We start from the raw sequence: 27,036 nt of genomic DNA, 5'->3' as shown, positions 1-27,036 counted from the left end.
CACAGACGGAGGCTCATTGTTATTCTCTTCAACCTCACAGGCTGTTGCCATCACTCCTACCTGAGGTGCATGGTGCTACTCAGCTAGGGTCAGATGTCCAGGGGTATGTGTGACCTTTTCTTCTTTATAAGTGCAATCCTGTCACTGTCACTTGTGGCTTTGAGGTGTCTTTATGTGTGGGGTGGGGTGGGACAAAACAACTTTTATTCAGAACAGATTTTGGCTCTATTGGCTTAACTAAAGGGACATTCCCAGTCGGAATGTAATAGTGTCACTTTAAAGAGGAGAGCTTCCAAAGCGTGATAACTGGACTTGCAGGCATCAAAGACTAGATCATTGTCCTTTTACACTTGAGAACATTGACAGATTGAATTCTTGTCCATCTATCCTCTGCACTCTGTGACCCCCAAGAGCCAAGGAACAGGAATTGCAGTGTTAAGTTATACTGTGTGGAGTATGTCCCTGAATATTCCATCTAATTATGCAAGTTGCCTGTACTGTGTGCGTCAGCGGGTGGGGGGCATGCCGAACTTTTGTTTTCATATTATACAGTGAAAATCATATATCATATATAGTGATAATCCTATCAGACAAAAACAGTAGAAACTTTTAAGTTTTCCTTGAGTCTTGCTATTAGATTATTTCACTAAAATGTAATGAACTTGGGGGCTGGAGAAAGAGCTCAGTGATTAAGTGTACTGGCTGCTCTTCCGGAAGATCTGGGCATCACCGTTGTTGACTGAGGTTTTTGTCCTGCCTATACCTGCAGCCATTCCATCCCAAAGAAACACAGAGACCTACACTAATTATAAACTGGTTGGCCTAGTAGCTCAGGCTTCTTATTAACTCTTTCTTACATTTTAAATTAGCCCATTATTCTTGTCTGTTAGCCACGTGGCTTGGTACCTTTTTTAGCAAGTCATTCTCATCTTGTTTCCTCTGTGTCTGGGTGATGACTGTAGACTGCTTCTTTCCTCTTCCCAGAAGTCTCCTGTTCTCATCACCCTGCCTCTACTTCCTGCCTGGCTACTGGCCAATCAGCGTTTTATTAAAAAATAATATAAGTGACAGGATAAAAAGCATACTGTATCTATGTAATTCACAGATGTACATGCAAACAAAATACCCATACTTATAAAACAATAAAAACATTAAAATGGTAATGAACTACTCGGCATAAAGACATTATAGGAGTGCCGAGCACTACTAATAGTCTTAACATAGCTGTTATTGTTGTGGGGCAGGGTATCATGTTACCCTTGCTGGCCCTGAACTCGCTGAATAGTCTAGAATGACCTTAAACTTTTGATTCTAGTTCCTGAGTGCTGGGGGTGGAGGTGTGAGTTCAGAAGGTGCTGGGGATCAAACCCAGAGCTTTGTACATGGTAGGCAAGCACTCTGCCAACTGAGCTACATCTCTAGATCCAAACATTCTTATGATTGATTTTTGCCTCCTGAGGGTTCCACATACCCTGAAACCTAGTAGCTGCAAGTTTCTCGTTATTAACTTTGTCTGTGGTACATTTGAGGAGCAAGACCTCTGCATCTCCAAGGCCTTTACCATCAGAATTCAATTACTCTGGAGAGCCAAAGGAGGGGTATGCTCTTTTTAAAAAAATACTCCTGGTTGGGAAGATGACTTAGTATGTCAAGTGCTTGCTAGACAAGCATGAGGACTTGAATTTATTCCAAACACCCATGTAAAAGCCAGGTGTACTCTGATGTGCCAGCAATCTCAGTGCTGGAGAGCTGAAACGGGTGGGGCCAGGAGACTTGTTAGCCAGCCAATCTAGGCAAAATGGTGAGGGTCAGAGGGATAACCAGAGTCTGGAATGAAGTGAAGAAGGGACTGATGAAGCTGTTCCAAGCTCAAGAACTGGCTTCCATATGCATCCATGCCAGCATGTGGATTCAAAGGACACATGCATAACACACTTACACACAACATATATATATATATATATATATATATATATATATATATATATAAGCACACATGCATGACACACACATAAACACACATACATATAAGCACACATGCATAACACACAAACACAAACAACATACAAATATGCATGGCACACACACACACACACACAAGTAATATTTTCTACTACTGATATTGAATTCTCTGAGTTAAAGGCTGAGAAGGCAAACTGAACCAAGAAATCATGTGTCCCTTTAGGCCCCATCTGACCATAATCTTCCTTCTAAAGCATCCTTCACCTTTAGACTCTGCTATAGATCTATGAGATAGCCAGAAGTCTTGAGCCAACCTGCCTGGCTTGTGTGCATCACACAAATCCTGGCACCAGGATGCAGGTCTGTTTTGAACACTGATCATATGGGACAGAGATATGGCATTCTGAACTCCTGTGGAAGGCTCTGTATGCAAACTGGGATTAGAAGGTGTTACTTTTCTGTAGGGATCAAGGTCTTGGTGACTTCCCCGACAAGGCTCGTGTGCCTGTCAGTCAGGAACATGGAGGTTGCCTGGGGCCATTTTCAGGCAGGCAAGGAAGCAGCTGTGCAAATACAGCTACCCTAGCCCGGCAGTCACTTTGCCTTTTCTTCCCCTCATCTTCTGGACCCCAGGCATGCATCTCCCAGACAAAGTCTAATATTTTACTTTCCAGTTATGTCAGACTGCTACAGACAGACTGAGAAATCAGCTATGCAGGCTGTTCTGTTCACATCCCGACTTTCCTGTATTGTTGGAGTGGAGCTGAATTCCAAAACCAAGATACAATGCCTTAAGCCCAGTGGGGAGGATCATTTCAGGAATGACAGGCTCACAAGACTCAGGGGTGGTATTCTGCGGCTGTGAAATTAGGGCGAATGCTTTCTGTGTCATCATCAAGATGATTAGCTTCAAGTGCTACTGAATAAATGAATGAATAAATAAATAAATAAAACAGACTCATAAAGCATGGGTTGATGGTACATTTGGGAGAAGAAGAAGCCTGCTTATATACAGGGACACACCATAGGCAAAAGAGATGCCCAAGTAACCCAGAAGAAGACATCAGATCCCCTGTAGCTGGAGTGACAGATGGTATTTAGCAACCCAATCTTAGTTGAGTCCTCTGGAAGAGCAACAAGTGTTCTTAGCCACCCAGACATTTTTCTCCCTGCCTCCAAAACTCGTCTCTCCTATTGCCCTATCAAGATCTACAGAGTTTAGCTCCAGGGATGAATAATCTTTTGTTTGGGAAATATTCTTTAATTAAAAGATGTGAATTAATGAACAGTGTCCTGGGCAAATGAGAGCAGTGTGGTTTCTGCACCATGGGGTTTAGAAAAGAGCAACATCACCTGTATCACATATAGACAGATGCACGGGTTGTCCTCTGTCTGATGGGGTGCTGGAAACAGAACTTGGTTCATCTGCAAGGGCAATATATGCTCATAACCAGGGAACCACCTCTCCAGCCCCACAGTGAAAACTTTCCAAGGGGAGGTCCTAGCCTTGCTTGGTTTGCAATTTGGGTCTAGAATGTCTTTCAAAGGTTATGTGTTTAATATTCCACTGCCAGCTTGTGGCGCTATTGGGCAGTGGTAGAACCCTTAAGGACTTAGACTTAATGGAAGCCTCATCATCATCAGACCCAAACCCCTTCTTATTTTCCTCTTTGATTCTCAGCAGCCTTGAAGTGCATGCGGGGAACTTCATATCACCCTGTGCTCCCTGCTATGATGCCCAAACTTATCCCAGATCCCCCTCAATGGAACCAAACAACCATGAACTCAAGTTGTGAGCCAAAATAGCCATTTTCTTCCCAGTCAGTTCTCAACTCCAGGTGTTGATGACAGAAATAGAAAGTTGACTGGCCGCTGGACATACCGGTGGACAGCTATCAAAAGGTAACCTAGCAGCCCTTGAAGAATAGGACGTTGCTAGGTTTGGGGTGTGTGTGCTGGGATGGAGAGGTGTGTATCAGGGAGAACAGCACTCAGGAAGGCCTTACAATTAGGAATTACCCAGCTTCTTCACCATCTTCAAGGGTGGAAAGAAACCCAAGTACTTGAAGTCTGGGAGCAGCTAGGCAGCAGGAGGAATCTGGGAATATCCCAAACCCAACAGTGCTCAGTCTTACTGGGGTTGGGGATGTGTTCTGAGCACAGAATCATGTCACTTCCACAAAGGTGAAAGAGTATGCCATTTCTCCTTGGAAGAATAAAGTCATGGTGACCTTGAACCTATTGTTAGGCAGCTAGTTATTTAGTAACAGGCCTGAGGGACATAGGGATGGGCTGTTTTCAGCAGTATCTATAGCTTGTAGACCGAAGACTAGAACTACAGGGCTTTAGTTACTGATTGGAAGAATGGAGCCTTGTAGTGGCATTTCATTGTATTTTAATAAGTTAAACCTTCCTGAAGATCAGGAAAGTAAAGCAGCCACACTGGCCAGCCTTACAGACCAGGCAGCAACGACACACACCTTTAATCCCAGTAGCCACAATGACACACACCTTTAATCCCAATAACTGCACTAGCTTGCCATAGAAACCAGGCAGTTGTGGTGAACGCCCTTAATCTCAGAACTAGAGGGGATTATGAGATGGAAGGAGACATCTCTCGATCTCCGTTTTATTCTGAGGTTTCCTGGAGGTGGGATCGCTATTTTCTGACTGAGGTTGAGGTCAGAGCCAGTAGCTGGATGTTCTTTGTTTTTCTGGTCTTCAGGTTGAACCCCAGTATCTATCCCTGAGTTTTTATTAACTGTGCTACAGAACATGAGTCATGTCTCTGTCCCTTGGAGGAGACACGACATCCTGAGCTGCCTGGAAGATCTGCCGCCGATGTTTATCTAAACTGGCTCCAGGAGCCCTAAGCCTCACAAGACCAAGACGATTGTCTGCTAGAAACTCCCTGATTAAAAAAAAAAGGGATATGTCATTGCCCCCACCTGTAAGAGCTAATTCCCACAGGGCTGTCAATCACCTGGATAAAAAAAAAATGTTCCCCCAGGAAAAGCTGCCTGCTGTAGAGACACTAGAAATGATAACAATGCTATCTAAGACAGAGGAGGAGACTATATAGTCCCTATGGCTACCATCCGTGCACACCCCAAGAGAGAGTGTTTTGCTTTTCTCCATAGTTACTCCACCTATCAACCCCCTATGCTATGTTCTTTGTGTCTCATCTGAACTCTCTGTGGAGGTGACAAGGACATGAGAGAGGGATCCTGGTGACCACATAGAAGATAACATTTTCCAAAGCCCGTGGCAAAGGGTGAAAGCACACGGCTCTTTAAAAAGACAAATAATTTGCAAGTGGAAGAAGCCAGCTCCTAGGCATGAGCACTGGGATCCAGGTTGGTTAAGGGTTGCCCTTGCAGAAAGCAAGCCTCTGCATTCTGTGCTCATGTGACTTCTCATTGAGATGTCTGGTCACAGTGCTTCAGGGCCAAAGGTCCAGCATGCATGGCTGCTTCCTACTAATTCTAGCTGGGAACTCCAGAAATGGTTCAGATTAGCCTTTCTTCTGCCCTACTCTGAGGAAATGGCAAACTCAGAGTGTACTCATCAGACATAGCTTTCACTTTCTTTTTTTGGAGGGGAAGTTATTTAGGACCACAGTCTTCTGGATGACAATCAGGCAATCTCAGAGACATGGACATCCTCACTATAAATTATGGTAAAATGAAGCTAATTTGGGGATAAGAGTTTAGGGTGGGGGAATCTGGCGTTGGAGCTGAGAAGGGTGAGTTCTTTGCTCTGAGTCTGAAGGGTGGGTGCTGAGAGTTCCCATGGAAGGTGAAGTAACATGCCTGCTGTTGTAGAGAGGCAAGCTAGGGCTTCAGAGAGTGGGGCGGGCAGGCCAGGATCCTGGAAAGGCTCCTTATTCCTGAACGACATGGTAGATCCGAGTCTATAAATGCTGGAAGCTGTCTTTGAGAGCCCCGAACGTGTTGTCTGATGTTCCTTTGTTCTTGTGCCTTCCTCAGATACTGCTCCTGTAGGGATGGAGCTTGGTGGCTGGAAGCACAGCCCCAAAGGGAAAGCGCACAGTACTGGAGCAGTAGCAGGGGCCAGGCGAGCCCTTATTTTATAGTGTGGCCTTTCACTGTTGCCCCAGGTTGAAGAGAGCTGACCAAAGCAGTAGAAGGGTGCAGACCAAAAGGCTGTTGAAAGGTCATGGTGTTAAGATCCCAGAGCGGGTTGAGAATGACAACCAGGCTGTTATTGCTCATGGTTTTGTCGGAAGTAGCTTGGGACATGAGCTTGAGATGTAAATAGGCCACATCTCAGAGTCTCGTGCCACGTGGAGAAGTTTGCCTGTGGAACAATGCTCTCATTTCAAGAAGAGGAACAACGCGCTCAGATTTGGGTTTTCCACAGGTTGCCCTAGTTTCAGAGAGAATAGAGCAGACGTGTAGTTTGTGGCAACTGTACAGAAGCAGATTCTAGGTCAGCAGTAGTAGAACGGAGAAGGGAGAGATGGGTGCTTCCTCTGTAGGGTGTAGAGACCCAGAAACAGGGTAGACTTGGCTGACGGAGGAGGAGGTGTCCAGCTCCGACGTTTGTCTGCAGTCATTTGAAACAGCAGGCATCATCTTGCTAAAATGGGCGAATGCATGCTTTTGATCAAATCGCAGAATTTCCTGTTTAGTGTAAGTTTATATATAGGTTGCTCAAACATTCCTCAAACCATGCTTACAATTTGGGAAGTGGACTTCATCTCTCGTGTCCAAGCAGAATGTGTTGAAATGGAAGCATACCTGCAGAACATGAACAGGAGTGTACACGAAGGGAGACACACAAAGTGCACACATGGGGTTTCCCAGAAAACTTTGAAAGGGGGTTGGATTGGGTAAATGGTCCAGGAGCTGAGAGACTTGAGATGTTAAGTGGAGCGTTAGGCTCAGTCAGTTCTGTTCAGAGGTTTGTATCACAAGATCACTGAGAACACCAGTTTCAAGTATGCCCTGTATTCTTCGGGGAGGACCCTGCTCAGCTAGGCTTCTGGGGGGCGGTGAATGAGGAGTGACTGCTGTCATTACCAGAGGCAGTGTTTTTGGTTAGTAAGCAGGAGGAAGGATCCAGTCCTGAATTCCCATTAAATACTCAAGAGGTTACCAGGAGAGGATAACTACTGGCTTTCCTGGATGCTTCAAGAAGTGTTGCATCTTGTGGAGGAGATAAGAACTGTAACTTCAGAATTCCATTTGGCTTGGAAATGCTTCCATTCCTTCTGATGTGAGGACCCTCATGATTCACTAAGCTATGAGGCTGGAACTGTAGTACCCAGCTATGACAAGCTCAACAGAGGCCAGAGGTTCAGTAGTTTACCCTAAGGCAATACCTGGTTCTGATAAGACCACAAACTGAGACTACCCAGGCACCACCTGGGAACAGACCATCCAAAGGAAATTCCTAATGTTCCAACCATTGTAGATAGGGTCACCTGCCAGCACACACCCATCACTCTTCACCAGGACACCCCTAGACAATTGTCAGCCAACCAAGGGTCCTGAACCTTAGAAATCCCTCACCCCAATCTTTCCTATTATAAAAACCCAACCCCAAATGAGCTGGGGGGTTCTCTGATCACACCAATGCCAATCTGTTAGACACACTGAGAGTCCGAGTTTGAACTTGAGTAAGAATAAAGGCCCTTTGCTTTTACATATAAGATTCAGTCTTCTAGTTGGTTTTCTGGGCATAGCAGGAGCATTTCTGTGTGGAGAACAGCTTTTATGAGCTATGTCATTCTCCAGGATGTCTTGTAAGACAGCTCTTGAAACAGTCTCCTACTCTTTGGTGATAATTGGGCTTTTTGACCCCCAAAGCATTAATGGTGCAAAGAAGCTGTATGAAATTATATTTTGATCTTACTGGTGTCTAAATTATGGTCAGCTGAAATAAAGTAGACATAGACGTTGTTTGTGATGTCTTATAGGAATCGCGAGACTTTGGTGAAGCTACAAGACATGTCTGCCAACGTCATCAGCAACCTGCTTTCTAGCAAGTTTTAATATATTCAAAACAACTCTATAAATTCAACGCCCATCTCTCTGTTGCCATCGAGGGTGTGTCTACATTCTGTATGTTTCTACGATGCTATCTCTACTTGTGCTTTCCCTTTGCATTGTTGTCCTAAATACAGTACTCATCCCATGACCTTGGGAAGAGGCTCCTGGGTCTTTCTCTCTAGGAGATTCTGACTTCAAAGGTACTACAGACTATTGCTGATCCTTTCAACATTATTACTTTCCTTATTTATCTTGTACAAATTAGTATTTAAACATCACGATGTTACAAATATAAACATCATTTCTTCCAAAATATGGATGATCAATAATGAACAGCAGTATTTGATGTGGGGTTCCCTTCTGTATGCTGTGAATACCATTGGTTAATAAAGGAACTGTCTTGGGCCTGCGCAGGGCAGACTATAGGTAGGTGGGGAAAACTAAACTGAATGCTGGGAGAAGGCAGAATCAGAGAGATGCCACGTAGCCTGGCGAGAGATAGACGCTGGACAGAACCTTGCCAGTAGGCCACGAGCTTCATGGTAAAATATAAAATGATAGAAATGGGTTAATTTAATATATAAGAGCTTGCCAGGACCATGCTATAGTTATTGGTGAAGCAATGATTTAATTAATAGTTTCTGTGTGGTTATTTTGGGAACCTGGGCAGCCAGGAAATGAACAAGCAGTCTCCTACAACAAATATCGAGTCATTGAATCTATTGAGGCCACAGTCAGACAGCTTTACAAGGAAGTGCCCCAAACTCAGATGCTATGATGGATTTGAACCTGGTATGCAGAGTGAAAAACAGGAAGCGTGCTGGTGGCTCCATTTAGGAAGACATACCTTCCGCAAACCAATTTTCAATAGTTGATGACGCAACATCATGGTAGAACATTGTCCTGTGGTGTGGAGATCCAAGCACTGGGAAGGAAGAAAGGCAAACGCTTGAGCATGTGGGCTACTGTTTTGCAGCTAGATGACACAGAGGATGCTGGCTCCCTGGGAGCAGCCTTCCTGTTTGTGCAGTTCTCTGCTGTGTCCTGGGCACTTAGGACTGCATTAACCCACAACACACAGTAAGTGCTTCTTGCTCCTTGCATGAATTATTGAAATAGTCAGATAAAACACTTTCATGAGTTTAATTCATCTTTTTGAAGTGTGAGCCATTTACAGCCTGTATTTTAGAAAACAATATTTAATTCCCCTTACCCCTAACTTGAACTTGCTTCTTTTACTGGCCGTTCCTAATTCCATTAAAATCATGGAACTGCTTCATTCTGGCCAGTATGGCTTCTTTCTATTGGCCTTGCTCTATATGTTCTGATGCTGCCTTCTTTCTATTAAAGTGATCAGCCAACTAAAATAACCTAAACAACCAAAAAGCAGAACACACCTCACCTACAGGCTCTCTACGTGGATTGACTCTGGAGCTATGCTGGCATCTTTGGAACTCTGAACCTTTTGCTTTGTAGTGGGACTTTGAAATACTGATGATTTCAGTGGCCAGTGAGTGAGATGGCTCAGGAGGGGAAGGTGATCCCGGCCAGTTGTCCTCTGACCTCCACGGGCTTGCTGTGGTACGTGCGAGTCATCATACACACAAGCACACACCAAACAAACAAATGTAATAAAAAAAATTTAAAAAGATATTCTGTAGATTCTACCACTTGACATATGATCAATTAGATAAATTACCTGGATTTGGAGGGGTGGTGTAGATCTGGCTTCAATGTGTTGGCATATTATTTATTGTTATATTTATATCAGACTTATATTCAAGGTATCCTTAAATTGTCCGAAGAGAATCTGGACAATAATACATCACTGATAGCACCAAGGGATTCACTTAGATTTGGTGGTCTTATAGTTATGGCTTTCTAAATCTCATGCATTAGATACACAGACTATTAGAGTTAGGCGTTATGCCTTTGGTTTCCTTTTGTTGAAACAAGAAGGGATGGGTGTTAAGTTTAGGCTTCTACTAGTACATGTGTTTAAATTTTTCTGTTTCCCAAAAGTTAGTGTAAATACTGAGAGTATCATATTTAAACACAGCACTGGTGGTGATGTCATCAACTGTACCTGTAGTCTAACCTAGCTGCTGTTTCCTAGGAGAGATCCTACTGACAGGACAAGAATATACAGATATTCACCTCCTGCCTTTGTAGGGGAATGATATCTGAAACTTAGCATTTGTCCCAGTTTATGTCAGCTTCTAGGGGTCCATGAGCACAGACAAGGAAGCATACACAGGCCCTGGCTTGGTGAACCAAATTGACATAGTTGGATTTGAATGGAGAAGCTAAGGAGGACCAGGGCATCTCAAGAGAGGGAAGGAGATGATGGAAATGTCCCCGGGAGAGATGATCTAATAATGCAGAGCAGCATCAGCAGAAGAATTCTGCCTCTGGCTTTCCAATTCTTCAGATCTGAGTCATGCTGACTCTGATACTGGAGGAGGCTGTGAATGTTTAGCTAGGAAGAACCCGGAAGATGGCATGGAGGCATTACAAGTAAGCTGTGTGGCCTGGGAGTTTCGTAAACCAGAAAGGAGAAGATGGTAGGGATGTGGTTCAAGTAACTTTGACTTCCACAGAAGGAAGATGGCAGAATTGTCCCTAATGTTGGCCAGATGAGACAGGCAGCTGAGGCAAAGGAAAACAAATAAACAAAAAACCCAAAGCCAACCTCACACTAACAAAAAAATGTAATAATACCAGGTCTGTGTGCACATTACTGAACTTGTACTTGCTTAGAAGTAAAGAGACGCTACTTATCAACAATGCAAGATGAAATTTCACATGTACATATGCTGGCTGAGCCACAGCTGTGTTTTGCAGCTTCAGACCAGAGCACAGCAGGCATTTTTCCATACCATTTGAATTCTGAAGGAAAAAAAACCAAAACCAAAACCAAACCAAAACACAGAGACAAAGCAGGAAGGGTGGACAATAAGTCGGATGTTAGAATTGACTTTGCATGAAGCTAGTTTATAAAGAGCCAAAAAAAATAAAAAATAAAAAGTAGACCAAGCCCTGGCTGCATCCTCCCATTGCTCTTGCCCTGACTGCTTATAAAAGTATTCAGAATTATGTTGCTCGGCATTCAAGGCTTCAAAAATGGTCCATCTGTATTTTCATGTATGATTTTGTAACCAGAGAATAACTTTGGGTTCTGTATTAGTCCGGGCTCTCTAGAGTCACAGAACTTATAGAATGAATCTTACACACACACACACACACACACACACACACACACACACACACACACACATGAAATTATTGAAATGATTTACAAGCTATAGTCCAACAATGACTAGTTGTGATGGAAAGTCCAAGAATTTAGTGGCTTCTCAGTCCCTTGAGACTGGATGTCCCAGTCTTCAGTATATGCTGGAATTCCAAAGATGTAGGCTCCCATGCCAGTGAAGAAATGGATGTGTTGACAGGCGAGGGCAAACAAGGGAAGAACAAACCCTTCCTTCTTCCACTGGCCCAATATAGGTTTCCAGCAGAAGGTGTGGTCCAGGTTAAAGGTGTATCCTCCAGCCTCCATTTTGGAGTTAAAGGGGTGTTCCAGTGTGTCTTCCCTCCTCAAGGTCTTGATTAAAGGCATATTGTCTTCTTGCCTCAAGATCCGGATGGTAAGTGGGTCCTCCATTTCTGGGTTATAGGTCATTCCTGAGATAGTCAAGCTGACAATCAAGAATAGTCATCACAGGGTTCATGAGGGTAGACTGAATTCTAAGGCAGGAATGAATTATTCCAAGCTTTTATTTCCTTACTGTCCTGGGGGACAGTACCAACCTCTTCGAAGACAGTGCAAATACAGCAGTCCCTGCCTTAGATGCCAAGTTGTTGGGTGGTTATAGCTCTGGAGCTCAAGAAAGCTTGCTTCTGGATGATAAATATAGATTCATTGGGTCTACATAACACTACAGGCTTGGGAGCTCATGCCAGGCTCAGTGCCTCCTACAGGATGGCCATCCAGTAAGTGCTAAGTGAAGTATCTTGGTTAGAAGGAGAAATTATGTGTGTACTTGGTCAGCAATTGATGAACTCAGTTGCTCCATTTTCGTCATCTAAACCTTGAGAACCCCCCCTCTCTCTTCCCTCCCCCACCCATTCCTTTCCTGACCACAAGAAGAGGCTAATATCAACTTCTAGAAAGACATCTAGACACCAGGCTAAATATTTTCCCCATGTGATGAGATGATGTGATTAGAAGTAACTTTTCCTTTCAAATGAAACTAGAAGGTGGATTTGTTTCCCGCTTTTCCTAAACAGAAATCGCCTCCTCTCCAAATTCCATGTGTAGCTAGCAACCCCAGTGGGGCCAACTTGTGAAGCCACAAGGCAGAGGGAGGGGACCACCAGCAGGCGGCTATGTTCTACTGGTGTCAGAAAGACTCTACGTCATGAATATTATGTGCAGCAGACAGAATGGCTCCCCAAGGAGGCACCCATGCTGAGGTTGTGGAACTATAAACATGTTTCATCACACAGAAGGGGGAAAGGTGACAGATGGAAGAAGTTTATGGACCTGGAGATAGAGGGATTGTGCGGGATGACTGGGGTGGGCCTTCTTCCATCCCATAGACAGCTTAACGTTTCTCATCATGCGAGATAAGACAGGGAGATGCCAGACCTGAGCAGACACGGGCAGGGCTCCATCTGCTGCCATTGGTTTGAAGATGGAGGTGGCTGGGGCAGGGATCACCTCCTGGAGCCAAGAGAGCCTCCCTACTGAGAGCCAGGAAGAGACTGGGAGCTCAACCCTGCAACACAAAGATTGGAGTCTTGCAACATCTGACCATCCAGGGGCTCTTCTCCTCAGGAGGCTCCAGATAAGAGCCTAGCCAGTGGGACCTTGGGTACAATCTTGGTAAGAAGATCAGCATCCATTATCTGGAATTTTGACCCATAGAATTGGGCCTGCACACTGATATTGTCTCTAAGTATGTGATAATTTGTTAAAGGACCAGTAAAATAGAAAAAGAAATGCAGTATGCAATCCCGGGGGGAAAGAAAGGGGACCAGGAGGGTCCTTACTGAAACAAGAGAACTAGGAGACAGAGAGTGCTCTAAACATTTTGGAAATAGTTGTAGAGAATGGAAGTTGTGAGGGTGGTGATGGTGGTGTTGTTATATGTGTGAATGTGTGCATAAAAATGTGTCTGAAGCAAAGATCAGAAACTAGAGCGTCAGGAGCTGCCAAGATGGCTTGGAGAATAAAGCTACTTGTCTTCAAGGCTGAAGACCCAAGTTTGATTCCCGTGGAACCTACATGGTAAAAGGAGAGAACTGACCTCCACAAGATGGCCTCTGATTTCCGTGTGCGTGCATGTGCACAACACACACACACACACACACACACACACCCACACACAGACATATACACAAATGAAATATCAAACTAATAGGCAAATACATAAATAAGAAAAAAGATATTTGGTTCACTTATGAGTCACCCCTTCTTAGCTGTATCAAATTTAATTTTAGCCTTTGTCAGGTTGTATCTGATGATTCCTCTAATCTAGAATATAGTCTTGAGGTTTGTTTTTTTAAGATTTATTTTTATTTTAGTTGTATGAGTGTTTTGCCTCCATGGATGCCTGTGTACCATGTGCACGCATGCTACTGCCAGCAGAGGCTGGAAACGGAGCACCAGATTTCTTAGATCTGGAGTTACAGGTGGTTGTAAGCGGTCATGTGGTGCTGGGAATTGAACTTGGGTCCTATGCAAGAGCAGAAAGTGCCCCTAACCTTTAAGCACCTCTCCAGCCCCTGGTCTTGACTTTTGAGATGAGAATTCCCTGTGGTTCATCTGAATGCCAGGTTGTTAAAAAGATCACTTACTTACATGTTGTCAGGAACTTCAACTGCTCACAATAAGACTTGGGTCCCTTCTCAGAGAGTCATCGGGACACACCTGAGTGGATCTCACCCATTCTATTGGCAGTGTAGATTTTTCAGGGAAGCTTGTGACAGATGGAGGCAGCCTCTCTCTTGTCGATTTGCCATCTCCCCAGCACTGGTCCAGCAGTTTTTCCCCACTGTCAGTGGCTTTCCACTTCTATCTCTGACTCCCCAAGGTTACCGGAACTGAGATGTATACACCCCTTCTGCTGCCTGTGGACAGGAAAGAGCTGTTCCTCACAAGGGTGGGTGGGGGTGGGGAGGGCATGGGGGCTGGGGGCTGAGGGGAGGAATGGGAGGGGGGAGTTCAGTTGCCTTCATGGATACCTGCTCTCGCGCAGACCAGTCACCCTCCTTGACCAATGTCTGAACTCCCCTTAGAAGCACTCTGCCTCCTCCATGCTGAGGGGGTCTAGTCTGGTACCAGTTAATCTGTCAGGTTAGAAGCTGAGGCCAAATGTTTCTGCGCAGGATGATGGCATGATGACATTTACTTTTGAAGAAATAAGTAGCAATTGCCACACCAAGGAAAGAGAGTAGAGTGTTCACTGGGAAGATGTCCTGGGAGCAGAATCCCCTGTCTTTCCTGATGGGTGGAATCAAGGATGAGAGACTGGCAGGCTTGGGTACATTTGTTCCGTGAAGGGGAGGATAAGGCCAGAGGAAACTCTAGCTACTGCAGACTGGCTCTCTCTCTTTGCCTTCCCTCTTCACTCAGGGTTCATTGTAGTGTATGTGATTGAACACCTAGGATGTTTCAAAGGTAAACATTTTGACTAAAACTATCCAACTCTACAACAAAATCATTTAATTTTCATTAAAATGGCATATTCCAGAACAAATTCCATTAAGTCATTTTAATTCTTAATCTGTGTTCTCTGCACGTCATTCAACCCGTTCCCAATATTTTCCATCTTAATTTTTGTTAGAATCCATTCTTCTTCTTGTAAGTTTTTGCAATAAATATTTTATTTATTGATTGCTTTGGTTTCTAAAATGTCCTGATAGGTCACAGCTTTTGCGGCATGCATTTTTGTGTGTGGGCTGATATTTCTATTAAGCTCAGAATTTCTGGTAACAAAGACTGAATTCTGCCAATGGTTTATTAGTAGAAATGACTCATGGATTTTATTGTTTTGATTATTTTTCAGTCCATTTTCACTGTTATTTACTTTTTTGCTGCTAATGTTGTTATATATTGAATAGAAAACTGATAATTTATATTCCCGTCACAGCTACTCTACGAAAAAAATAGAGAGTAGTTTGGGATCGCAGTATTGTCAAAGCTCTCTGTCGGCGTCAGGATGCCTTCTCTGTCTCCCAGACAGCTTGCTCGCCCTGGCATTGCTCTCTCCTAGGTTGTACTGCTCACCATCCGGGAAAGGCTCCGGATTTCACTAATTGATTTCCAGGTTGTACGAGATCCCGCTTTAGGTGCCGTTTGCATGAATAACCTGCAGCTTTGACAAGCTTTTCATTCAATTACTCTTGGTTGATCTTTCACGCAGGGACTAGGTCCAAGATTCCGTGGGAGTTATAAATAGGTGCATTTGGAACAACAGCAGATTAGTCAAGGCCATCTGGCGTGCTGACTGCTGGCTCCCGCAAGCACAGCAGGTCAGAATGTATTCAGAGCTGAAACTGGTGGAGCCAAAACATCCTGCTCACTCAGAAACCATGGCTGGATTCTAAGAAGCAGTTAAGAAAGCGCAATACAGGTGTCGCTGTCACTTGCACGGTAGCCATGCTGGGCTAGCATTCCAAAGGCGTCATATCACACTAGCAAATTCTGCAGCGCCGTCATGCCTTCAGCCCGACAAGTAACTAAGAGGGTGAATGATTACCAGACTTTTGGACGCAGATTTGCAGGTTTCCTCAATGTCTATTTTGTTCATTGTGTGGTTATTTTCTAAGAACTTACTGTTAATCATCACCGGTGTGCCATTTGGAATCTTCATCGTCTGCCAGCAAAGGCCTTCTGGACTTGAGGTTACCTCTTTGAATGTGTTCTTTACTTCCTGACATGTTTTTTTAAAAACAGATTAACTTTTTCTGCATGGCATAAAGCTCAGGGAAGGACCAGAAATGGCACCTGTCAGAAGGTCACAGCTGTCTGGTCAAAGCCTTTGCTGTGATCGAGGCAAAACAATCAGTGAAATGTGGGCCAGGTGGGGCTGTGAGGAGCCCACGCTGTGTTTATCAAATACATGCTATATTATTCTGTGTTTCCAAACTAAATAGCAGTGTGCGGCTGGTTGTGCAGGTCTAGGAAAACACGGCTGTGCCTTTTGCCTTTTAATCTTCTTAACTAGGCTATTTGTATTGTATTCAGAGCACAGAAGATGACCCCTTCCTCCCTGAATGGCCAATCTCCATATGAACTGGAGTTCATGAGCTCCCCACTGACAGACCTCACCAGCAGCAGGTGTGCACTCTCTGGGGAAACCAAACCCCAGCGTCCATATTGGACCCAGATAGACATGTTCTTAGTCACTGCTCATCAAATGTCACAATGTAAGCACTGCTGGCATTTGCATCGTACTGGGGCCACTGACACTGTGGGCATGCTTTAAGGTTTACTGGAGGCTGTGTGTAGGCCCTATGCAAATACTATGCATTTTAGGTAAGAGTCCTGGCCATCTGCGGAGTTTGCCTTCGAGATACAGAAGACATGGAAAACCTTATTCTTTAAACCTTGTTCTAAGGTCATGACCTCATTTAACCAAATCTACAAAAGCTGTTGGCGAGCTATTGGGAGTTCTGCTTAACTGATGACATGCGACAAAATGGCTTGTAGCAAGTTGCATGGCCAGCATTAGCTTTGCTCAGCAACTTGCTTTTTAGTGGCTTTGCAGTCAGTCCTATCTGGCTTGTGATCTCTGCCCCTGATCTAACATTATTGTGACTCTGAATCTTTATCTGATGATGTTACTGCTTGTTTAGATATTAACTTCTCTAAACTTAATGTGGGCATCTCCCACCCTGACATGGGTGGGCTCTAATATGATATTATTTGGAGGTAAGGTGTTTGGGATGTCATAGGTAATAAAAGTGAAGACATCATGTATGAAGTGAGCACCTGCCTTCTTATGGACAGGAGGGGTTAATAAACTATGGTCAATTCTCCCAATAAAACTCCAGGTCTCTGCACACATACGATCATGAAGTCCCACTTTGAGGCAGTCATGTGCTCATTAGTATCAACCGAAGTCACAGCATGCCACCTTTGGCTTAGAAATCATGTTCAGTTGGTTCTAGCCCTTAAGAAGGCTTTCCTGTTAGGAAAAATTAAAACCTCTGTTGGTTTCAGCTCGGAATGAACTAATGAATTAAAACATTAAAAAACAATTCTCTTTGCTTTCTCCTTTACAATAACTCTGTCCCTGAAACTGTGAGGGAAAATGCCTCCTTTCTGCCCACGTCGTCAAGTGATCCATGCCAACTGCTGGCACAGGAGGAAAGTCAGATATTCAGTTGGTCCAGAGACAGCAGTTCCTGAGGCATTCGTCACAGCAGACTAACTGCTGTAAGAAAAAAAATAATAATCTCGCTGCCTAACAGCTTAGTGCTGTCCAAGTTTCTGTGTCTCCCTTGCCACGCTGGCAGAGGGCAAAAGGCGCTGGGACATGGATCTTAAACTGACCAGTGGAGAGAACGAGGGAAGGGGGGGTGGGGTAGGTGGGAATGTGGGAGCCCAAGAGAGGTATTTCGTGAGCCCACGATATATGCCATACCTACTTATACTCCATGACTATATGGTGTTCAAACTGTCACAGAGGAAGACTGGAAGACCTTATCCTTAAATCATCGTGAAATAACAAATAAGATTCTGAGAAAGGAAAAGACCTCCCAATAAAACCATAGCTTCCCAAATCCTTCAACTCATTTTACTCCATAAAAAGAGGCTGTTTGGGCTGGAGAGATGGCTCAGTTGTTAAAGGCTAGGCTCGTGACCAAAAAAGGGCTGTTTGACAGTGTTATGGTGCTCCTTTGATTCTAGTGTGGTTTTCTGTAACTGCTTGGTAGGTTCCAGATCATATATGGGGTGCATTGAGCCACAGAAATCTTCTAGCATGGAGAAATACCTTCTCAGAAGTGCCACCATGCAGGCTTAGCCAGTGAGGTCAGTGTGACTCCACTAAGTCTGATCCACTAAGTGAGATCGTGCTGCAGTAATTTTCCTGGCTTGTCAAGAAGTCCTGTGGTTAATATGGGAGAGCTGATCAAGGGTGGACGTGTAACTACTCACCTGGGAGAAGTAGACAGAGACTTGCGACACTCCGCACCCCTCCCTAGTAGACTAGTTGGTTTTAAGTTCCAAGCACAATGGGGTATTTTTAGCATCAGATCTGTAAAGCACATTGTACCCAAGATGTGATTTGAGTGAACTCCAACACAGAAAAGTCATTTTACAATCTGGAGCCGTGTCACATGGGGAAATGTGTTAAATAATACTTTCCTTTCCAAAAGGATTGTATCTTGTATAATGAGTTTCTTACCTCAATTTTTTTTTTCATTTTTGTATAAAAAATAACTTTTGCTACAGCTGCCATATCTTAACCATGGCTAGCCTAACTGAAATCTCATGCTCATGGCGGATTCCTTTGTCTATTGATCTTTGCTAATAGGACTCCATAACCAGGACCCTTTGGATTCTGCCATTGTGTCCATATCAAAGCCACATTCACCAAAATTTACTTCTGTGAAACGGCCCAGTACAGCACAGACTGACCTGAACGGTCACTCTTTGTTCGCTGTTGTCTGCCTCGCAAGTGCTCTGTCGAAAGGCCGGGGGAACCTAATAGGTCTGCTTGAATATTGAGTTCAAATAGTCTGTCTAAGAAGAAGGTCGTAGAACATCATAGCAAGCCAACTGGGGGAAACAATTCTGTAGTCAGATCCTGCACATTCAAGCAAAGCACAGCTTGCCTTGGTTTCATGTTTCGTCCTTCTGTAATTGCCAGTGACATCAGCCCAGATGAACAGTTTAAGGATGAATGAATCTGTTTTTAGTGTTATGTCTTTCCCTAAATAAATCTTTATTGGCTTACAGGAGCTTAGGCTCCTGTCTTCAGTATGCAGCTTTTCAGTTGAAGGACACTAAAGGTAAATATAAAATCCAAAGGGAAAAGGGCCATCAGTGTATTCTGGAAACTAAAGCCATTCCAAGTTAAAGGCCCGTGGTACTGCAGATCTGGTGACTCCAGGTTATCCATCCACAGCCGTGAACAGGCAGTTCGGTAGTGTGGAGTATTCAAATGGAATCGCTACAACAAGAAACAATGTAGAAGAGACACCTCCTCATCCTGTTTTCAAATCCCTAGACGTAAGGACAATGTATTTAGTGATGCTTTTTCTGTAGGTCGCAGAAAGGGAAATTGAAAGTTTATTGTCTAGAGGTAGCCTGGGACTGGGTCACAGTCTGGCTTGATAACTCACTTGCTTTGTCTTCACTGGACAATGGTCCCTTCTTGCCTTTGTAAATCTTGGATTCTGAGTGCAATCATGCGTTCTGTATGCCTGGGAGACCGGTGATATGACCTCACCTTGGAAGCAATTTACAGATACAATACAAATCCAGGACTGTGTACAGAAATGAGGTTTCTCTCACTATTGTAAACTAGTTGAATCTGTAAGAGGCCATTTAAAGACAAGCATGTGTTTGTCCCGTCAGTCACATTTGCTTCTGATAAAAGCGATGGTCCAGCTTGTGGGGGCAACTGTGAGGGTGACTATAACTCTGTGGGGGAGGGGGGATTCAGTGTTTTTGAATCAGGCCTTTCCTGGCTGGGCGTGGACTTCCTCAGGTTTCAGAAGTCAGCAGACCAGAGAGACTTGCTGGATTCCACAGCCATGTGGGACATAGACCTGTGTTGCTCCTTTGAGCTTGCTCCTCTGAGTCAGATCCATGGGTAATCTCTGCGCCGTTGGCGATGCCACTTCTGCGCCTTGTGGGAGTCAAGAAGTTTCTATTCACTCAGATGCTTGTTCATAATTAGGGAAAAAAAATCTCTTCATCTGTCTATGCCTCTTGCTGGGCAGCTGTAACAAAACTGTTTTCAGTAGAGCAGTTGCACGCATGAGTGCCCAGCAGTTGTGACAGCATACACAAGACCTTTGCAGACTTGGAACAGACAGAACCCCAGCATGGAGAGAGGAGGAGGTTCTGAAGTCCCACTCCTACCTAATAGTAGGTGATGGCTAATGGAAAGGGGAGGGTTGGTTTTCTCTAAGGGTGCGGTCCTTGGTGGGTAAGAACATACACACAAGAGTATATCATCAGGATATATATACTATACCTGATGGGCTTAAAAATTAAAAAGAAGGGAGAAAAGGCAGGGCCCCGGCTAAGATGGCCGCTGCTGCCGCTGGTGTGGGCCGCCTCGAAGAGGAGGCGCTACTGTGGAAAGAATGGCTGAAGGCCCTCTGGGAGAAAACCGGGCGCAAAGACAGGGAAGGTGGGGAGCCACAGACCAAGCAGCTCCGAGAAGAGGAAGAAGATGGGAAGCACAGGGGTCTCAGGCTTTGCAACTATGTCCTGGAGGATGAGGACCTGAAGAGGAGGAGGGTCCCCCAGGCCAAACCAGTTGCAGTGGAAGAGAAGGTGAAGGAGCAGCTAGAGGCTGCCAAGCCAGAGCCTGTCATTGAGGAAGTGGATCTGGCCAACCTGGCACCCCGGAAACCTGATTGGGATCTCAAGAGAGATGTGACCAAGAAGCTGGAAAGGCTAGAAAAGCAGACCCAGAGAGCCATTGCAGAGCTGATCCATGAAAGGCTCAAAGGCCAAGAAGACAGCCTGGCTTCTGCAGTGGACGCTACCTCCGGACAAGAGGCCTGTGACTCTGACTGAGGTGTTCTCCATGTCCCATCTGCCCAGCACCCATGTCCTGCAGGAAGATGGTCTTATCCAGGGGTGGGCTTAGGCTGGCCAGCACTTCCAGGTCTCAAGAACTAAGCTAGCCCGGTCAAGTCTCAACCTCTGTGAGATGAGGCCAGCTTGTCCCCAGGGTGTCCACCACCATGAGTGTGTCAGAGCTGAGGTCTGTACATATGTGTGTACATTGAGCTTTTTTTTTTAACTTCTGGAAATAGAGACAAGTAAACTTCCCCCCCCCCAAAAAAAAAGAGGACAAAAAGTTGGGTGGGTAGGGAAGGAGAGGCATGGATGTACAAGGAGTCGGGATAAGGAGTGAATGTGATCAGAAAGTATTGTGTAGAATTGTCAGAGAACTTAACACAGACTAAAGGAATGGGGTCTAGAGAGAGGCTCCGAGTGCACAGGGCTCTTGCAGAGCTCTTGAGTTTGGCTCCCAGCACCAAAGTCAGATAGCTCACAACAGCCTGTAAGTCCATCTCCAAGGGATTTGATGCCCCCTCTGGCTTTCAAGGGCACCTGCACTCATATGCACAGCCCACACATACGCTTACCATGTTAAAAACAATAAAAATAAGTCTGTAGAAAGGGGCAAAATTTGTATGAATTTGGTGAAAAACCTCAAGAAGCCAAAAGTGAATGACAGGGTCAGTACTTAAGAGAGATGAAAAAGCCGTTCATAAACAGAGATTCTGTAAGCAGACTTGGAGGGAGACGGAGAGGAAATAGAAAAATGATTTAAAAACATTGAAGAGAACAAAGAAGACAGTGAACAAAGGCAGGGGCATTCAGTCTTTCTAGGAGATGCTACAAATTCAAGAAACAATGTAGAGTTCTTCAACCTCCACACCAACAAAGGAATTTCAAAGGATCCGTGTACAGGGCCAGGCAGAAGCCGTGTACAGGGCCAGGTAGAGTCACATCAGTGCGAATGCACACTACCCCAGCTCTTCAAAACTCAGTGCGACCTACTAACGTTAGCAACAGAAAACAGTATCGGTAACCCTAGGCTGAGAGTTGAATGGCTGTTGAATGGAGAAATGAGGATGGCGGAGAAGGAAAAGCCGACCACAAAGTTGATACATTTCTGCATGCCTGTTTTGAGACTCAGCAACTGCTACTCGTGTGACTTCAATGTCCATGTTTCTATGGGTGTGGGCATCTGATCAGAACGGGCATGCCGGAGGATGTGTGCCATTTGAGTCTCAGGGCAAACGAGCCTGCCCTGGAGAGTTTACGATAGGTTAAGGCTGTGCTCTCCGACCCTGTGGACAGATGGCTCACATTCCTTGCACGTTGGAGAAAGATATAGATAATCAGATATTCACAAGCTGAACAGTTTTCATAAAGGGAATGGAGGGATGAAATATGGAAGCCATACTAGGAGGCAAATGTATACGACCCCAGAACCCGCATTAGCCACCTCCTTTCTTCTCTTCCACCCCCAAAAGCACAGGTCCTATTGCTCCTCGTCTGACTTTGAGCTGTGGATGGTACTGATCAGCCTTCATTCCCTTTTCATTGGCATCACTTTGTTTTGTATGTAAGTTCTCGTGTGTGTGTGTGTGTGTGTGTGTGTGTGTGTGTGTGTGTGGTGTGTGTGTGCGCGCGCGCGCGAGCTAAAAAGAGTTCATATCTTGCTTTTTTTCCATCCCCAATTTTATGTATCAAATAAATGCTCCTTTTAGTTTCATTTTTCCCCCTGGGGCTGCCTCCAGATTTTTCACTTCTTCAGTTATCAGCCTACGCCACTGAATTGGTCCTAGAAGAGTTGGGAGTGTCAATTACCGTATACTGTCTCTGGTTCCCTTCACATCCCATGCCTAGTAAGTCTCCAGATACCATCCCAAAGAACCGAGGACTGTCATTTTGAATTTAGACTTAGAGAATGGGTGCTTGTCTTACCTTCTCCCTCAACTACATTGTGGCACGTGACCAACAGCCCTCAAGCATCAAAGCCCTGTGCTGGCTTCTAGGAACGTGTCTCCAAGCTTCTCAAGGGGCACCTTCTCTTCCTTTCCCTGCTGTCCAGGAGGCAGATTAGATACAGTCACGGCAATAGCTGTTACAAACAATGAAGTTAACATGTGAAGAACAGCTCCTGGGGAAGGAAAATAAAATAAAACAAATCTAGGTGAGTATAAACTGCATGTCAAATGTGTCTGCTCTTCTCTGGACTGCTTTCTAGCACAGATAAGCCATGGCTATCTAGGGCCCCCCCGCTGTGTGCAGAGAGGTCTAATTTTAACTACTCTATGGGATAACCTTAGTAACTTAAACTTCTGCTGTTTGTCCTTGCCTATTTAGGTTCCTCTAAAGAGTTTTTTTTTTGAGTTCTTATAGAAGCATCTTAGCTTTTATTTAATATAAACGTTATAAGACTATATAACGTTATATATAAGACTATATATAAGACTTCACTTAGAAAGTCACCATCTGTTGTGATGGAATGGTTAATGAAAAAAATTGTAGATGTAATTGGTATTTGTGACATAAGAAAGACATTTATCTTTTCTATTTTAGTTTTAATTGTGTGTGTGTGTGTCCATGCTCACACCTGAGGGCCTTGTAAGTGATGCTGCACACATAGGCTAGCAGTGTCAAACTCTTTGGAGTTACAGGCAGTTCTGCACTACGTGCAGTGGTGGCTGGGAAACAAGCTCAGGGCCATGGACGAGAAATCTGTATTCTTAAGGGCTATGCCATCTCTTCAGCCCAGAGATAGGTCTAGGCTTTCTGTTGAAAAGTAGCCGCTCCAGTTCTCATCACTTCTCCTGCCAACTGTACTGAAAGCTCGGCATTAGATCCTACGCTATAAAACCATTGAAATCCCAGTTTTGTCTTAAAGGCTTAAAATTAGTAAACAACATGTATGCACTTTTTGACATTTCAGTAGTCTGCACTGCAAACCGTGATGATGCTAAGCTTTCACGTCTATCTCTGTGGGTCTGATTTAGAACCTGTGTGACTATAAAGCAAATATTCCCATGATCCAAGGGAAGGCGTTCCTCATGCCACGCACGGATGACTTTGAGCCATGCCAGGTTTTTGCTTACTTCCTATCTGGGCTATGACTCTGCTGTATTTCTGTTGTTACAGTAGATGCCTTGTTTTCCCTATACTGTTTGATTGGCTCGCCTTTCTCTCTGTGGGAGGAGAAATATGTGCTTTCTCTCTGTGAGGCCCGATCAGTGATCTCATCCAGGCTCTTAGTCACTCTATTTATGCCTTGGATTCTATTTCGCTCCATCTTGAAGACATTCTCCTTGGAGATTGCTGGCTTCCTGTTCTTCCTTTGGTGGCCATCCAAGCTTACAGTGCACCCAACTTCCTGGTGTTTGGTTCAGTGGAATCCCTGAGTTATCACACTGTTTCTCCTCTTCTGCGGTTCCCTTTGCTCTGGTTTCACCTTGGCTCTGATGGTCTGTGAACCAGGTGGTCCTCTCAGCAAAGTCTGGGGACATAGACTGTCTTGGAGTTACCTGTCTGAAGGTAGCCCTCCTTTTCACACTGCTTTGGGGATCACAGTTGGACTTAGCCTGTGGCCTTGGAAAGTCATGGGAACTTTAGAGGCTATTTCCTCTTTGGGGACAGACCTTTGTGAGGATTTGAACATCATGCCATCGTCTGGGTAAACTCTAGTCTGCACGCAGTGCGAGGTAACTTGTACCAATTCCATCTCTCTGCTCTTCCACTCATCCTGATTCATGCTTCACAGTGATGGGCTCCACTCACTAAAAGGTGTAAGGTGCCTAAGTACCTTCAAGGAACTATTTGAAATCTAGAATTACTTTGGTGTCTTTGGTAGTCTAGCACATAGCTGACAAAATCAAATATGCCTTGACCTGAGAAGAAAATTCTTAGTCATGAGAATCATCCATATTATCCAATCCTCATGACCCCGCAACCCCTGAAGTGTGCTGTGTATTGGATTACCATTGTCTTAGATGATAGACACCATGAATATTATGCTCCTTTATATTATCAGTCATGTGTATGTGTGTTCATGTGTGTTTGCATGTGTGTGTATGTGTGTGTGTGTGTGTGTGTGTGTGTGTGTGTGTGTGGTGTGTGTGTTGACTTTCACTGAGCCTGGAGTCTACCCATTCAGCAAGAATACCCGGACAAGAAGGCCTAAGAATTCTTCCTGGCACAAGCTTTTGTCTACTAAGATTATAGGTAGCCAATACCATGCTTAGCCTTTCTTATGTGGGTGCCGGGGTTCAAAGTCAAGTCCCTATGCTGATGGGATCAGAGTTCTAGCTATTGAACCATTTTTCCAGCTCAAATTATATATATTAGGCAGAATGCAAAGTAACTATGACATTTTAAAAGTACATTTCACAACATGCCTTCTTACTCTATCAGGTCTTGTTACACAGTAGCTATTGGCCCCTGATATTTCATTTTAATTTTCCAACCACTGACCTTCACTCAGTTCCTTGACTATAAACCTCAGTCACGCTCATCTTATTGCAGTTCAGGTTCACTTTCTTCCTCTCTGCAAGATCCTGCTGCAATGCTACCTCCATCAGTCTTAGCAGGCTTCCCCTTAAAAGCTTTCCTGACCATCCGTAAAAGGCCTTGAGTACTTTGGTTCCTTTGTAAAGATAATGCACTCCCTCTCCATGAAAGGAAGCTTCTAGAAAGGGGTAGGTGATGATGATTATACCTATCATAGTCTCTGGGCCTCAGTTCACAATGTGACTAAATTTAGAACATTTTACAAAAACAGCAATGTAACTTTGTGATCTGCTCAAATACAGGAAGCACGAGAGAAAACCCCTTCTGTCTTCCTGCATACATGAGCTTACACTAGAAGCCCTGGTGTAAGAAGAGACTCAGGGTTCAGTGTCTCACCCACCCCCAAATCTATTCAACCACCGCGTTATTAAGCAGTAAAAGGGAATGTCATGGATCAATCAGAAATGGTTAAGAAATTGTTTTAAGCTGTAGTAAGATAAACTGAAGAATAAGGTCTCTAGCTCAGTATGATCAAATAGAAAATAAAATAAAACAAAAAAAAATAAAGGTACTGGTTTACAGTTTAGTATATAATGGTCATTGTTTCTAATGCATTTTTAAGGAAAAAATGTCTTAAACTTGCTTTCCAAAGTTAACCTTCACATTTTCACTTGTTCAAAGCTACAATTTTTAGTAGCAGAGGGCCACTTGTTTGTTCCTGGCTGTTCAGCCCTGAAATAATCACACAGAAACTGTATTAATTAAATCACTGCTTGGCCCATTAGCTTTATCTTCTTATTGGCTATCTCTTACATATTAATTTAACCCATCTCCATTAATCTGTGTATCTCCACGTGGCTGTGGCTTACCCAGTAAAGTTCTGTCTGGCTCCAACGGGGCTGCATGGCTTCTCTCTGACTCTGCCTTCCTTCTACCTTGTTATAGGTCACACCAGTTTCTTTATTCATTAACCAATAAAAACAACACACACACAGAGGACCTCCCACACCAACTATAGCTTACAAATTAAAATTTGGATTAACTTAAAATGTCTGTGTGGTCTTTCTTCATTAATTTCAGGAAATATAGAGTTAATTTAAAACTTTTTGCCTATGGATTAACTTTCCAACTCAGAAACTAATATTAATGTTGCTTTTTAATGCTTAAGAACTTGTAAGAAAACAAAATTTGCTTCATGCTATATGAGAGTTCAAATTATAATGTATTTTAAGATAGGTTAAAATTAGCAATAATTACCAAGTATTCAGTTTATGTCTCTTATACAGAAATGATTAAATGAGATTTTTAAAAGAAGATATAGAAGATATATTTAGTTTTTTTAAGTCTTTTGTTCACTATAAGGGCAGGGCATACATGCAAGGCTCTGTGGCAGTGAGTGCTGTTCCCAGACATTTGAAGGTGACAGTGTAAGGTAAAAGAGAGACAGACTATATTCAAGCACCTCTTAGTGCTATTGTCAAGCCAAGCACTCTTTCTCTGCCTCATTCATGTTGCCCACAAGTTTGGAATCAGCAAAGGCCATCTTACTTGCCTGTGGTGACTAACTGGTCTAGACATCGTTGAGGCACTGTTCACCTGGGTGTGGTGATGTTGGCAGTGTTACAAACAATGGGGTACTGACTGCTACTAACAATGGTGGAGTCTTTTTCCTCACAGACATGGATGTTGAGAGCCTCGAGTTAATTTCCCAAATTGAGCACTTTCGCTCCTTGGGCCTCTCAGTCGGGGTGACCATACAGCAATTGAGGTGACTGTATGACCTCAATTCTCTATGTC

At 44.1% G+C, this 27,036-nt stretch overlaps 1 protein-coding gene and 1 long non-coding RNA gene across 2 annotated transcripts; one reads left to right on the top strand and one right to left on the bottom strand.

Annotated features, from left to right (window-relative positions):
• Positions 1-2,928: 2,928 nt before the first annotated feature.
• Positions 2,929-26,168, bottom strand: LOC119808313. The gene is made up of 4 exons (XR_005284418.1): positions 26,109-26,168; positions 22,681-22,876; positions 8,827-8,904; positions 2,929-6,725 (listed from the first exon to the last, which is right to left on the bottom strand). It is a non-coding gene; the product is annotated as an uncharacterized LOC119808313 (long non-coding RNA).
• On the top strand, positions 20,227-20,751 carry LOC119808312 (coiled-coil domain-containing protein 12-like). Its single transcript, XM_038320750.1, has one exon. The coding sequence runs from the start codon at positions 20,254-20,256 to the stop codon at positions 20,749-20,751; it is 498 nt and encodes a 165-aa protein (XP_038176678.1). The 5' UTR covers positions 20,227-20,253.
• Positions 26,169-27,036: the final 868 nt, after the last annotated feature.

The sequence above is a fragment of the Arvicola amphibius genome, chromosome 2 (assembly GCF_903992535.2).
Source record: "Arvicola amphibius chromosome 2, mArvAmp1.2, whole genome shotgun sequence".
Lineage (NCBI taxonomy): Eukaryota > Metazoa > Chordata > Mammalia > Rodentia > Cricetidae > Arvicola > Arvicola amphibius.
This window is presented reverse-complemented; position numbering and strand designations above follow the sequence as displayed.